The sequence below is a fragment of the Labeo rohita genome, chromosome 25 (genome assembly GCF_022985175.1).
Source record: "Labeo rohita strain BAU-BD-2019 chromosome 25, IGBB_LRoh.1.0, whole genome shotgun sequence".
Taxonomy (NCBI): domain Eukaryota; kingdom Metazoa; phylum Chordata; class Actinopteri; order Cypriniformes; family Cyprinidae; genus Labeo; species Labeo rohita.
In genome coordinates this window covers 6,796,537-6,812,421 of record NC_066893.1, presented here as the reverse complement: position 1 = coordinate 6,812,421, position 15,885 = coordinate 6,796,537, and the positions used below count along the sequence as shown (strand labels likewise).

The following is a 15,885-nucleotide window of genomic DNA, read 5'->3' as shown; positions in this document are numbered from 1 at the left end:
GATGTATCTAAACCAATATATACTTGAACAAACCAATATATACTAACCAATGCATAGTTGAAAAAACCAATGTATCTAAACCAATATATACTTGAACAAACCAATATATACTAACCAATATATAGTTGAGGAAACCGATGTATCTAAACCAATATATACTTGAACAAACCAATATATACTAACCAATGCATAGTTGAAAAAACCAATGTATCTAAACCAATATATACTTGAACAAACCAATATATACTAACCAATATATAGTTGAGGAAACCGATGTATCTAAACCAATATATACTTGAACAAACCAATATATACTAACCAATATATAGTTGAGGAAACCATGTATCTAAACCAATATATACTTGAAAAACCAATATATACTAACCAATTGTTGAACCAAATCTAAACCAATATATACTTGAAAAACCAATATACTAACCAATGCATAGTTGAGGAAACCGATGTATCTAAACCAATATATCCTTGAACAAACCAATATATACTAACCAATATATAGTTGAGGAAACCGATGTATCTAAACCAATATATACTTGAACAAACCAATATATACTAACCAATATATAGTTGAGGAAACCGATGTATCTAAACCAATATATACTTGAAAACCAATATTTACTAACCAATGCATAGTTGAGGAAACCAATGTATCTAAACCAATATATACTAGAATAAATCAATATATACTAACCAATACATAGTTGAGGAAACCGATGTATCTCAACCAATATATACTTGAATAAATCAATATATATACAAGCCAATATATTCTTGAAGAAACCAATATATACAGACCAATACATATTTGAGGAAACCATTGCATATTTGAGGAACCCAATGTTTACTTGAACAAACCAACATATACAGGAGCAAACCCATGCGCATGTGATCAGACCGATGTATCTAAACTAACATATGTCTGATTATACCAATGTATTATAAACGAATGTGTTTGTCATTAAACCATACATTCAACCAATGAACCAATCCATATTCACACAATACACATGATTTTTTTTCTGAACGGCTTGCCATAGGTTTGGATTCGTGATCTTATTTATTTTGCAAAGACAGTGACGCCATATAATCACGACATATTTACCTCAGACGATCCAAAACGAGATATTGTTTTATTTATTTATTTATTTTTTCATTTATGTTATATAAGCTATACTTCATCTAAACCTCTTTCATACCTTTTACTTTATTTTATTTTATTTTTTTTTCATTTATGCTACACAAGTTATACTTCATTTAAACCTTTTATACATTTAACTTTTTATTTTATTTTATATTATTTATTGTCTCATTTATGCTACACAAGTTATACTTCATCTAAACCTTTTATACATTTAACTTTTTATTTTATTTTGAAAATATTTTGACAACGCAAAATAGCATAGCTATTTAATCTTTCGGATTAAAAAACAAACATGTGATTTAAACCAACACCAAGTGTAAAAAAATAGCTAAAATGACCCAAACCACTGATTTAATAGAGAACGGGTTTGGATTCGTGATCAAAATACACAATCTTAGTACTTGAAATCTTCTCAGAAACACTTCCTAATAATTATTTGCAAGTATACGATGTTTACAAAGTGACTTAGCAAACACAAAACGTTTCAAAAACGTAGTTTGCTGAAAAGTCTCATTTATTTTGCAAAGACAGTGACGCACTGCTCCTCGCGCCATATAATCACAACGACATATTTACCTCAGACGATCCAAAAGATATTTTGTGTTCTAGATTAGGTTTATCATATTAATATGTTTTAATAACTAAATATAGGCATTAACAATGCAGCACATCCTAGCAAAGGGGGTCTTATAATATTTTCAATATTTATGCAACCGAGGCATTTTGAAGCAATTTGATTTGAGAATCAATTGCAAGTAAACGCCGCTAGAGAGCAGTAGACGTGCACTCAAAATCTAAAACGTTAAAGTTAAAACTTTTAGGTCACCTTTTAGCCCTTTCTTCAGTGTAGTTTGTAAAACCGTCATTTTAGCATCATTTACGAGTTGTTTTTTTCTTAAAGATAACACGAAACAAAAGTATTCAGACAATAAATCAGTTCCACGGAGTACTAAAGTATAATTTTACATGATATTGAAATAATGTGAATATTAATACACACATGCATGTGAGTTTCCGTGCCTGACTCTATTAGACGCCGCAAAATGTAGATTCACGAATCAAAGTTCAAAAGAATCGAGCCAGCCAGGAGTCGAACCTAGAATCTTCTGATCCGTAGTCAGACGCGTTATCCATTGCGCCACTGGCCCGATGAGTAATTTAACTTGAAATACTGCAACTCAAGATTAATGTTATTAACAACTGAGAAAATTAATATCTGTATTTATTGTTTTAACGACACACGTTCATATTTAATCAATATAAGAAGTTCATGTGACGATCAGAATCAGATGTCGTAATTATTTAAAAGTACATACATAACGTTATATACATTATTTCCCAAATATTTTACATTTAACACACAATATAAGCGTAATATAAATTGTAAACTAATATCAACGCGTTTTAAGACTATTAAGATTAAAACGATTCAGTGACGAGTGTCAACTTCAGTCTCCACATGTTCAGAGAAGCACATGGACTGAAGATTTCTGCTTGTAATAATCATGGCAACATCAGTACACGAGACAGTCCTCATAGGAATATGTGATGGAGTTATTGACAAGAAGAAAAACACTTCTTATTCAACGAACAAAATTGGAGATAGAGCGGTAACGTTAAAGCAAACGTAATTTGTGTGTACACTCAGGGTTTGTGTCATGCTAACTGAAGTAAGCTAACGACTCACTCAGCTATCGTTACTTGATCAGCTTGTAGTTAATAACATTCTGTATGTTGACAGTGTTTTTGACAAGTACGCGAAGTTAAATCGGATTTGTGTGCTTGGGTATGTGAACATTAAATGATTCAGTTTATAAAAGTGTTTAAAAGTAGGCTATCGCTAGCCATTTGGCTAACTGTGGGGCTAAACATACTAATTCGAATATGCTACATTAATCTGTTAGTAGAAACGATTTTAAGTTATTTATGATGTAATTTACCGTGGTGTTACTTTAATTTTTAGCGCTGTCGTAATAAAATAATTTTTATTGTGTGTTTACATCGTGTAATCGCTATACTCAGAGTCCCCGTATGTTAACGCGAATCTCTATCGGGCCAGTGGCGCAATGGATAACGCGTCTGACTACGGATCAGAAGATTCTAGGTTCGACTCCTGGCTGGCTCGATTCTTTTGATTTTTGAGTTTGATGTATTTCAGTATTCAGTGTCATAATTGGGCGCGTGATTCATTTTCTTATATATAAATATAAAATCGAAATAAAGCAGATATTAATTAATTGGTCAATAATGGTAAGCGTTTCTAAAATAAAAGTGTTATACTTTATGCATTTCTTAATGAGTATTTTTATAATATAATATCAGATTACAACATAATACATAGCATTCTGCGATATTTTCATTTTGTGGATGTAATTATTTTTTCTTATGTGGATCACAAAACCAGCCATAAGTGTAAAGTTTTCAAAATTGAGATTTATACATCATCTGAAAGCTGAATAAATAAGCTTTCCATTGGTGTATGGTTAATATAGGGTTAATATTTGGTCGAGATACAACTATTTGAAAATCTGGAATCTGAGGGTGCAAAAAATCAAAATATTGAGAAAATCACCTTTAAAGATGTCCAAATAAAGTTCTTAAGATTGTATATGACTAATCAAAAATTAAGTTTTCATATATTTACAGTAGGAATTTTCCAAAATATCTTCATGGAACATGATCTTTACTTAATTTCCTAATGATTTTTGCCCTAAAAGGAAAATCAATAATTTTGACCCATGCAATGTATTTTTGGGTATTGCTACAAATAAACCCCAGCGACTTAAAACTGGTTTTGTGGTCCAGGGTCACATTTATAGTCTTGTGAAATATAACAAGATATATATTACTAGTCAAACGTTTTTGAACAGTTAAGATTTTTAATGTTTTTGTAAAAAAAAGTCTCTTCTGTTTACCAAGCCTGCATTATTTAAAATATCTGTTTTCTATTTGAATATATTATAAAATGTAATTTATTCCTGTGATCAAAGCTAAATTTTCAGCATCATTACTCCAGTCTTCAACATCACATGATCCTTTTGAAATCATTCTAATATGCTGATTTACTGCTCAAGAAACATTTATTATTATTATTATTATTATTATTATTATCAATATTAATATTTAAAACAGTTGAGAACTTTTTTTTTGTTTTTTTTTTTTTTTGATGAATAGAAAGATCCAAAGCATTTATCTGAAATAAAAAGCTTTTGTAACATTATACACTATACCATTTAAAATCTTGGAGTCAGCATAATTTTATTTATTTATTTATTTTTGGGGAAGAAATTATAGAAATTAATACTTTTATTTAGCAAGGATGCTTTAAATTGATCAAAAGTGATGATAAAGACATTTATAATGTTACAAATGATTTCTGTTTCAAATAAATGCTGTTCTTCTGAACTTTCTATTCATCAAAGAAACCTGAAAAAATTCTACTCAGCTGTTTTAAACATAGTAATAATAATAAATGTTTTCTTGAGCAGCAAATCAGCAAATTAGAATGATTTCTGAAGGATCATGTGACACTGAAGACTGGAGTTATGATGCTAAAAATTCAGCTTTGAAATCACAAGAATAAATTACATTTTAAAATATTCAAATAGAAAGCAGTTATTTTAAATAACAAAAATATTTCACAATTTTACTGTTTTTGCTGTACTTTGGATCAAAATAATAAATGCAGGCATGGTGAGCAGAAGAGATTATGTATGTTAAAAAAACATAAAATCAGGTAATTCAAACAATGTATGTAATTCATTTACCTGAATCAAATGCTATTTGTAATAATTTAAATCAGATGTTTTACATCAAACAGATCACTTCTGATTGTTTATTAAATATAAGCCAGTATATATTTGACTATTAAGATCGAAACAGTTTAGTAGTTGGCAGTTTTAGTCACCATACGTTCAGAATATATATATATATATATATATATATATATACACACACTACCGTTCAAAAGTTTGGGGTCAGTAAGACTTGTAATAGTCTTTAAAGAAGTCTCTTATGCTCATCAAGGCTGCATTTATTTGATTAAAAATATAGAAAAAAAAAACAGTAATATTGCAAAATGTTTTTACAATATAAAATAATGTTTTTTATTTTAACATACTTTAAAATAGAATTTATTCCTGTGATGAAAAGCTGAATTTTTATCAGCTGTTACTCCAGTCTTAAGTGTCACATGATCCTTCAGAAATCATTCTAATATGCGGATTTATTATTAGAATGATCAATGTTGGATAATATCAACAGTTGTGCTGCCAAATTTTTTTTTGGAACCTGTGATTTTTTTTTTTCACGATTCTTTCATGAATAACAAGTTTAAAAAGTTCAGTGTTTATTCAAAATATAAATATTTTATAACAATGTAAATTATTTATTATTAACTTTTAATAAACTTTTAATTATTAACTTAATACATCCTTGGTGAATAAAAGTATTAATTTCTTAAAAAAAAAAAAAAAAAAAGAAACAATAAAAATGTACTGACCCCAAACTTTTGAACGGTAGTGTATATATATGTGTGTGTATATTTAAACATTTTAGAATTTATATTACAAAATATCATGTATTTCTAAATATATTAAAGTTTTACAGAATATGCATTTATCACAATAGGTATGCGTGGTATCTAAAATAATTATAAATCAACTAAAAATTACTTTTTTAGTTAAATTTTAGTTTTAGTTTTTAAATCTGTATTATTGTGTCTATTGTTATTATACACTATGTATTTTTTGTTATTTTGTATTATGAAACATGTTGTAATACTTTTGAGCATGATAAATGTGCATTAAAAATAAATTGTATTATTATTTTCATTTATTTCATTATAATTTATTTCATTTTAATCATTCCAGGACCTGCTTCCAGTAATCACTTTCCAGTATCCCACATGCAGTCTGTGTGAGAGAGGCCTGTCCCATGTGGTGCAGATCTACTGCCCTCTTGCGGCGTCTCCTTACCACAGAACCATCAATGTATTCGCCTGCTCCAATCCACAGTGCTGTGGCAAATCAGAGAGGTAACAGCTTGTCTCTTTAGATTAGCCCATTATTTCCATATCAAATGTGTTCTTCTGTCAATCTGAACATGTCACTTGTACCTAGTTGGATTGTCCTGCGCTCTCAGTGTTTGGAGGATGACATCAAAGCAAGACAAGACAACAAAACCACGGCATGTACAGAATCTGTGATGTCCAGAACAGACTGGTGTGATGAAGCTGATGATTGGGGGATGGACGATGAAGAGGAAGAGAAAGTGGCTGAAAGCAGCATACAAATGCCAAATGACAGTACAGGTGAAGGACATAATATCAGCAGCAGGCTTCAGGACCTGTGCATTAATGGAGGGGATCAAAGTGCCCTCCAACCCTCCGACGTGCCCGTTTTCAAGTCTTTCTACATAAGCGTTATGGATGAAACAGACTTGGATGGATTTCATGATACAGATCATGAAAATGAACTTCTTAGAGAGTATGAGAAGAGGGAGGGAGTGATTGTCAGGGAGATTCAGAGGTGAGGATTGATTGTATGCTATGCTGCATGGATAAAGAAATGTGTAAATAACTATTAGTCCTCTAACATCTTAGTTTCGATGTTTTTTTCAGTTGTGAAAGCGGAGAAGCTCAGGAGGAATATGAGAAGGCCACAGCCAAGCATGGAGATGAAGTGTTCACCAGTTTCATGAAGAAAACCTGTCTTTGTCCTGAACAAGTGTTACGGTGATTGATTCAGTAAAATGCTCCAGACTGCAACTAAAATGGTCAAAAAAATTACAAATTTGCAACAATAATTAAAAAAAATTCAGTTAGAAAAGCTATGTGTTCATATGCATTATAATCACTAACTTAAAAAAAAAAAAGTATATAAAGGATATATATATATATATATATATATACGTTTTTAAATATAAAAAAAGTATATATATTTTTTAAATATATTTTAAAGGTAACATTTCTTAAAAACTAGTAGAAATGACAACCAAACAACAAAAAAATTACAAGAACTTTAACTAAAATGAGAATAAAAACAATATACACTATGAGTCAAAAGTTTTTGGACAGTAAGATTTTTATGTTTTTTAAAGAGGTCTCTTCTGCTCACCAAGCCTGCATTTATTTGATCCAAAGTACAGCAAAAACAGTAAAATTGTTAAATATTTTTACTATTTAAAAGAACTGCTTTCAATTTGAATATATTTTAAAATGTAATTTACTCCTGTGATTTCAAAGCTGAATTTTTATCAGCTGTTACTCCAGTCTTCAGTGTCACACGATCCTTCAGAAATCATTCTAATATGCTGTTTATTATTAATGATAATAATATTTAAAACAGTTAAGTACATTTGTTCTTTGATGAATTGAAAGATCCAGAAATCAGCATTTATCTGAAATAAATAGTTTTGTAACGTTATACACTATACCATTCAAAAGCTTGGAGTTTATAATTTTTTTATAGCATTTTTTTTTTTTAATAATAATGATATGAAATGTTTTTTGAGCAGCAAATCAGAATATTAGAATGATTTCTGAAGGATCGAGTGACTGGAGTAGTGATGCTAAAAATTCAGCTTTGCAATCGCAGAAATAAATTAGATTTTAAAATATATTCAAGTAGAAAGCAGTTATTTTAAACAGTAAAAATATTTCACAATTTTACTGTTTTTGCTGTTTTTGGATCAAAAAAATGCAGGCTTGATGAGCAGAAGAGACTTCTTTAAAAAAGAAAACAAACATTAAATATCTTATTGTCCCAAAATTTTTAACTGGTAGTGTATAAAAATCAAGTTAATATAATAATCTGTTAATATAAATCAGTCATCAGTTCACCGTCTCCTTCAATGAATCGTCAGTCATTTATCAGTTATGTTTAATTCTTAATGAACCAGGAACAATTACTGCACGTTCAGTTTATTAGATTAAAAATCATTAATGAGAAAAAAAAGAATCACTTTATAATATTTCACTATTGAAAGGAGTCATTTATACAGAACACCTGTTTGCATTTAAAAAACAAGATGCAGGAGAGTGGAATGAAAAATTACGAAAAGTCTAGAGATGCATTTTTTTCTAAATTGAACATCAGGTGCAAGAGCAGCAGCCAAATGTGAGGTGCAAAGTGGTGATTTCTTATGAATTTGTATGATATAATGTATGATTTTTACTAAAAAGTAACCAGGAAGGTCCATACTGAAACATAACAGTCATAAACCATTGTATTGTTCACTCGATTATTTCATTATTTACGCATGTTTTAATCTGATGTGTTACCTCTCATCTTATAGATACAGTTGGGGTGGATCGCCTCTATTTATAACAGAGCCTCCTTCCAATGTTAGTCAGATGGTGTCGTGCTGCGGTCACTGCGGCGGCCCAAGAGTTTTCGAATTTCAGCTCATGCCAGCATTGGTCAGTTTGCTCGGAAGTGCAGATACAAACTCAGGTAAGTACAGATGTTCTAAATGGTGTTGTCACGATACCAAAATTTTGACTTCAACACAATAACTGACTAAAATATCACTGAACTGATACTACAAAAAAAAACAGAACAACAGCAAAAGTAATTAAATAATAGATGATCCAAATGGAGATCATAGTTATTTTATCTATTAAAAAAAATCTTATTTCATTATATAGTAATTTTATTTCACAATAACAATTTATTTTATGACTTAGTCATGTTTTGTTATTAATAATAAGAACCTAGATGAAAGTAACAAACTAAAGGACAGCTACTATAAAACAAAGACAGAAATGAAATAAATAGGACCCTATGAAATCTGTTTTGTTTTTTTCCTAAATTCTATTTTAATTTTTCTAAACTCTATTTTAATGGTTACATTAAATTTATCCAAAAGCATGTCTAATTAATTGAAATCATGAAACTTAACAACGATTTTAACAACAAGTTATTAAAAGTTGAACAAAAATGACGTTTTATTATTTTTCTCGAATTCAGTTTTGTTTGTTAATCTTTGTTTCCATTAATTTTCTGGATTCTATTTTAATTGTTTCATTACATTTTAATAATCAAAAGCATGTCTAATGAATTTATAAAGGACAATTAGATTTGATAAAGAATTTATTTATTGTAGACTTTTTTTTGTTTTCCAGAAATACTGTTGTTTATTTACAATTTTCTGGTAAATAAATTGTGGTAAATATTTTTTTCTGGTAAATATTCCTTAAACATTGTTTTAATAATATTTGTATTATTACTAGTAGTACTATCTTTATTAAGTAATATATTTCTGACTATCAAGTTAAACCGAACTTTTATTTTGACGGGTTGCTGTGAAGACCTTTAGGGTCTTCATTACATGACGATAGTTTTCCGCAAAGGAAACAGTAAAATGCTCATGAAGCGACTCTCAGAGCAGTTCTAGAGATTATGTTCACGTGTTCATGTACTCATATATTGAGGCGGCAGAGGCTGAAAACACTGCGAGCGTCATGCATATGTGTGTATTACTTTTATAAGTGCATTACTTTCCATAAAAAGTAACTAAGTAATTTAATTTTTTACTTTTTTAAGTAACTCAATATGCAGTACTTTTAAAAGTAACTTTCCCCAACACTGGTGATGAGTTAATGATAATAAATGGGTCAAAAGTAATCTAAAAGTAATCTAAAAGTAGTCGGATTATATTACCTAAAATGTGTAACGTAATGGATTGCTTTACTAACTACAATTTTTGTCACGTAATATGGAATCAGTAACGCATTACAATTTGTAAGTAATCTACCCAGATGTGATTTTACTTGTTAACTTTTTAATGTTTATAGTATAAGACCTAATATGTTTGTGTTTTCTCAGATGTTTCGCTGGAGTTCGGAACAGTTCTTGTGTACACCTGCAGAAACAGCTGTTGGAAATCAGGATCAACGGTTCCAGTAGAAGAATTTCTTGTTGTTCAGCCCGACCCAGACCAAAAGCTCTTCAAATGATATAATTTATCAACAATAAAGAACTTTATTCAGTACAACTTCATCTTGTTATTTACTTAATCTATAATAATGTTTATTATTATCTAAAGGAACAGAAAATTTTAAATTTGCTGAAGATCTTTTCACCTTTAGGCCATCCAAGATGTAGATGGGTTTCTTATGTTTTCTTAATCAGAAGTGAATAGGTGCCATCATATTGAGAGTCTAAACAGCTGATAAAAACATTACAATAATCCACACCACTCCAGTCCATCAATTAATCTTGTGAAGTGAAAAACTGTGACAACCCACTGGAGAAATCAATATCATCAAGGACTCAAATTTTGAAGTTAAAAAAAGAGGTAATGGATGGATTTATTTCTTACAAACATGCAGATTTTTGATTTCAACAAGATGTTAACTGATTGACTGGAGTGGTGTGAATTACTCTAATGTTTTTATCAGCTGTTTGGACTCTCATTCTGACGGCACCCATTCACTGTAGAGAGCAACTGATGTAATGAAATAAAGCAAAGTCAGTAATATTGTGAAATATTTTTACTATTTAAAATAACTGCTTTCTATATTGTTTCCAGCCAAAATATCTAAAAATTCTAAAATCAAGAAGGATTTTCTAGACAAGCAAAAAATTATTGTCTTGTTTTCAGAAAAAGACAAGTCAAAATCAAGTGAGTTTTTGCTTGAAACAAGCAAAATAATCTGCCAGTGGGGTAAGAAAAAAATAATCTCTGCTTGAAATAAGATTATTTTGCTTGTTCTGGGGTAAGAAAAATAATCTCTGCTTGAAGTAAGATTATTTTGCTTGTTCTAAGAAAACTCACTTCAATTTGATGTCTTTTTTCTGAAAACAAGACAATAATTTTTTGCTTGTCTAGAAAATCCTTTTTGATTTTAGAATTTTTAGATATTTTGTCTGGAAACAAGACAAAATCTACGTAAGAAAAGAAACAAACTCATCTACATCTCGGATGGCCTGAAGGTGAGACAATTTTCAGCAATTTTTGTGATTTTTTGGTGAACTATCCCTTTAAATTTACAGGAATATGAGGAAAAATAATTCTGAAATTATGTGTCAGTAATCTAGCCCCTTTAATGTGAAATATTCTCTACTATATTCATGTACAAAGTGAGTGATAAGTAAGAATAGATTAGATAGACGTGTATATGTGCTTTGAATTAAAGTTAAGACAGTATGGCGAGATTTTAAATGTTTTTTTTTTTTTTTTAAAGAAGTGTCTTCTGCTCACCAAGCCTGCATTTATTTGATCTAAAATAAAGCAAAGTCAGTAATATTGTGAAATATTTTTACTATTTAAAATAACTGCTTTATATCTGAATATAGTTTAAAATGAAATTTATTCCTGTGATCAAAGCTAAATTTTAAGTACCATTACTGTAGTCTTTAGTGTCACGTGATCTTTCAGAAATCATTCTAATATGCTGATTTGCTGTTCAAAAAACATTTATTATTATTATTATTATCATCAATATTTAAAACTGTTGAGTACATTTTTTTCAAGATTCTTTGATGAATAGAAAGATCAGCATTTATCTGAAATAAAAAGCTTTCGTAATATTATACAGTACACCATTTAAAAGCTTGGAGTCAGTATAATTTTTGGGGGGAAAGATGATAGAAATTAATACTTTTATTTAGCAAGGATGCTTTCAATTGATCAAAAGTGATGATAAAGACATTTATAATGTTACAAAAGATTTATATTTCAGATAAATGCTGTTCTTCTGAACCAAAGAAATCATAATAATAATAATAATAAATTATTATTATCTAAGCGGAAAAACTCTTTTTTCTGAAAACAAGACAATAATTTTTGCTTGTCTAGAAAATCCTTCTTGATTTTACAATTTTTAGATATTTGGGCTGGAAACAAAAAATCTAAGTAAGAAAAGCAACAAACTCATCTACATCTTGAATGGTCTTTAGTGTTACATGATCCTTCTGAAATCATTCTAATATGCTGGTTTGCTGTTCAAAAAACATTTATTATTATTGTTATTATTATCAATATTTAAAACCGTTGAGTAAGTTTTTTTTCAAGATTCTCTGATTAATAGAAAGATCAGCATTTATCTGAAATAAAACGTTTTTGTAACACAGTACACCATTTAAAAGCTTGCAGTCAGTATAATTTTTTGGGGGGGAAAGATGATAGAAATTAATACTTTTATTTATCAAGGATGCTTTAAATTGATCAAAAGTGATGATAAAGACAGTTATATTTATCTAATTCAGATGAATGCTGTTCTTCTCAATCAAAGAAATCATAATAATAATAATAATAAATGTGTTGAGCGGCAAATCTGAATATTATTAGAATGATTTCTGAAGGATCATGTGACTGCAAGTGAAAAAAAGTTTTTGAACCATAAGATTTTTAATGTTTTTTTTTTTTTAAAGAAATCTCTTCTGCTCACCAACCTTGCATTTATTTGATCCGATGTACAGCAAAAACAGTACAATTCTGAAATATTTTTGTTATTTAAAATAGCTGCTTTCTATTTGAATATATTTTAAAATGCAATTTATTCCTGTGATTTCAAGGCTGAATTGTTAGCATCATTACACTGCAAAAAAAATGCTTTTCTTACTTAGATTTTTTGTCTTGTTTCCAGCCAAAATATCTAAAAATTCTAAAATCAAGAAGGATTTTCTAGACAAGCGAAAATTATTGTCTTGTTTTCAGAAAAAGACAAGTCAAAATCAAGTGAGTTTTTGCTTGAAACAAGCAAAATAATCTGCCAGTGGGGTAAGAAAAATAATCTCTGCTTGAAATAAGATTATTTTGCTTGTTCTAAGCGAAAACTCACTTCAATTTGATGTCTTTTTTCTGAAAACAAGACAATAATTTTTTGCTTGTCTAGAAAATCCTTTTTGATTTTAGAATTTTTAGATATTTTGTCTGGAAACAAGACAAAATCTACGTAAGAAAAGAAACAAACTCATCTACATCTCGGATGGCCTGAAGGTGAGACAATTTTCAGCAATTTTTGTGATTTTTGGGTGAACTATCCCTTTAAATTTACAGGAATATGAGGAAAAATAATTCTGAAATTATGTGTCAGTAATCTAGCCCCTTTAATATGAAATATTCTCTACTATATTCATGTACAAAGTGAGTGATAAGTAAGAATAGATTAGATAGACGTGTATATGTGCTTTGAATTAAAGTTAAGACAGTATGGCGAGATTTTAAATGTTTTTTTTTTTTTTTTAAAGAAGTGTCTTCTGCTCACCAAGCCTGCATTTATTTGATCTAAAATAAAGCAAAGTCAGTAATATTGTGAAATATTTTTACTATTTAAAATAACTGCTTTATATCTGAATATAGTTTAAAATGAAATTTATTCCTGTGATCAAAGCTGAATTTTAAGTACCATTACTGTAGTCTTTAGTGTCACATGATCCTTCAGAAATCATTATAATATGCTGATTTATTATTATTATCAATATTTAAAACTGTTGAGTATTTTTATTTCAAGATTCTCTGATGAATAGAAAGATCAGCATTTATCTGAAATAAAAAGCTTTCGTAACATTATACAGTACACCATTTAAAAGCTTGGAGTCAGTATAATTTTTTGGGGGAAAGATGATAGAAATTAATACTTTTATTTAGCAAGGATGCTTTAAATTGATCAAAAGTGATGATAAAGGCATTTATATTTATTTCAGATAAATGCTGTTCTTCTCAATCAAGTAAATAATAATAATAATAATAATAATAATGTTTTGAGCAGCAAACCTGAATATTATTAGAATTAGACTGCAAGTGAAAAAAAAAAGTTTTTGAACCGTCAGATTTTTAATGTTTTTTTGAAGTGTCTTCTGCTCACCAACCTTGCATTTATTTGATCCGATGTACAGCAAAAACAGTACATTTTTTAAATATTTTTGTTATTTAAAATAGCTGCTTTCTATTTGAATATATTTTAAAATCTAATTTATTCCTGTGATTTCAAAGCTGAATTTTTAGCATCATTACACTGCAAAAAAATGCTTTTCTTACTAAAATTTTTTGTCTTATTTCCAGCCAAAATATCTACAAATTCTAAAATCAAAGATTTTCTAGACAAGCGAAAATTATTGTCTTGTTTTCAGAAAAAGACAAGTCAAAATCAAGTGAGTTTTTGCTTGAAACAAGCAAAATAATCTGCCAATGCGGTAAGAAAAATAATCTTATTTTCTGCTTAAAATAAGATTATTTTGCTCGTTCTAAGCGGAAAAACTCTTTTTTCTGAAAACAAGACAATAATTTTCGCTTGTCTAGAAAATCCTTCTTGATTTTACAATTTTTAGATATTTGGGCTGGAAACAAAAAATCTAAGTAAGAACAGCACTTTTTTTTTTGCAGTGTAATGCTAAAAATCAGCTTTGAAATCACAGGAATAAATTAGATGTTAAAATATATTCAAATAGAAAGCAGCTATTTTAAATAACAAAAATATTTCAAAATTGTACTGTTTGCTGTACATCGGATCAAATAAATGCAAGGTTGGTGAGCAGAAGAGACTTCTTAAAAAAAAAAAAAAAAAAAAAAAAAAACATTCATCTTGAGTGGTAGTGTTTATGATGCAAAAAGTCATTCCAAATGTTAAATAATATGGTTTTGTCGATTTCTACCAACATATAACCCTTTTCTCAGTCGTTTTTTTCTCGGTTGTTTCTTCCTGCAGTTCTGAGCGCTGCCGCTTCTGTGCGCATGCGCGGTGAGAGCAGCGAGTGGCGCTCAATGCTCCGGCTTTTCTCTCGCGAGGAAGGACGCCATTATCGGAATCCTCACAAACAACACGAGAATTCATCATTCACACGGTAATATAAACCATCCTGACACGCGACACCTCCTGCTCTCCGCGCTCTGCAAAATATGGCGCTGCGCATTAAAGAAATACACATTATCCCGCTGTTTTCGTGTCAGTTGTGTCTTGCGTGCCACGAAGGGCACAAATGAGGCCTGTTGCGTTTCGCTGCTGCTGTTTTGAGCTGTTGGTTAGCAGGCGCCAGCTAACAGGCTATACTAGCGGGCTAGCTGCGGTTTGCTAACTGGACGAAAGCACTGGGTTTGTTATTAAACTGGGAGAAGGTTCGCGCCGTTTAAAGAGTGTTCTGTGTTTTGTCAAACCGTCGGTTATTTTGGTTTGTTCAAACATTGAGAGCTCAATGGAGCTGAGGGAAATTACGTCTGGTAACCTAGTTATAATCTCAGCAGCAGTGTCATATTTACTATCAGATGCATGTATATCGTAAAAGTAACGCGGTTTGGGTGCTTTAGGGTGTGCATTACCATAATACCGTCTACTAGAGTGATTTTCCATACATTGCAAATATTATTGTATGTAAATACTGTCTTTTCGCACTATGTTGTGTTTTGGATACACGATTTATTTTATTCTCTAATATCATTTTGATATGTAACACGACTGTACCATGGTACACAGTATTATTTTGCATGGTTCATTTGCTACTGTAGTGATTGTTGATAACAGATGATTTGATTAGGAGTGGTTCTGGGAAACTGACTATCATTATTTATGGATGAATGAGCAGATATGTAAATAAAGAGGAATTCTTAACATAAACATACACACTAGTGGTCAAAATTAGGTAATATTTATTTATTTATTTAATTATAATTATTTTAAATTTTCATGTTTTTAAATAAGCTGCTCTGCTATCACAAAAATAAAATAAAAATAAATATAAAATAAAATCTATTAAGATTGAGATTAAATAAATGGAGCCTTGGTG

General features: G+C 29.7%; 2 protein-coding genes and 2 non-coding genes across 8 annotated transcripts in view; 3 read left to right on the top strand and 1 right to left on the bottom strand.

The window, feature by feature from the left end:
* Nucleotides 1-2,234: 2,234 nt before the first annotated feature.
* On the bottom strand, nt 2,235-2,307 carry trnar-acg (transfer RNA arginine (anticodon ACG)). Its single transcript has one exon. It is a non-coding gene; the product is annotated as a tRNA-Arg (tRNA).
* On the top strand, nt 2,268-10,156 carry pdcd2l (programmed cell death 2-like). 2 transcript variants are annotated; one of them, XM_051100169.1, is made up of 6 exons: nt 2,268-2,769; nt 6,031-6,194; nt 6,280-6,687; nt 6,780-6,893; nt 8,456-8,613; nt 9,988-10,156. In XM_051100169.1, the coding sequence occupies exons 1-6, from the start codon at nt 2,665-2,667 to the stop codon at nt 10,116-10,118; spliced, it is 1,080 nt and encodes a 359-aa protein (XP_050956126.1). In that variant the 5' UTR covers nt 2,268-2,664; the 3' UTR covers nt 10,119-10,156. The 2 variants fall into 2 exon arrangements, with proteins under 2 accessions (XP_050956126.1, XP_050956128.1); XM_051100171.1 differs by lacking the exon at nt 2,268-2,769 and adding an exon at nt 2,792-3,409.
* trnar-acg (transfer RNA arginine (anticodon ACG)) lies at nt 3,212-3,284 on the top strand. The gene has a single exon. It is a non-coding gene; the product is annotated as a tRNA-Arg (tRNA).
* A 4,674-nt stretch (nt 10,157-14,830) lies between the features above and the next one.
* The window catches only part of banp (BTG3 associated nuclear protein), a 73,705-nt gene continuing 72,650 nt past the window's right edge, over nt 14,831-15,885 (top strand). For 3 of the 4 annotated variants that reach the window (XR_007825813.1, XM_051100159.1, XM_051100160.1), the window contains exon 1: nt 14,831-14,949. The gene's annotated coding sequence lies outside the window, so the exon portion shown is untranslated. The remainder of the gene's footprint in view (nt 14,950-15,885) is intronic. The other variant, XM_051100158.1, reaches the window with a different exon arrangement.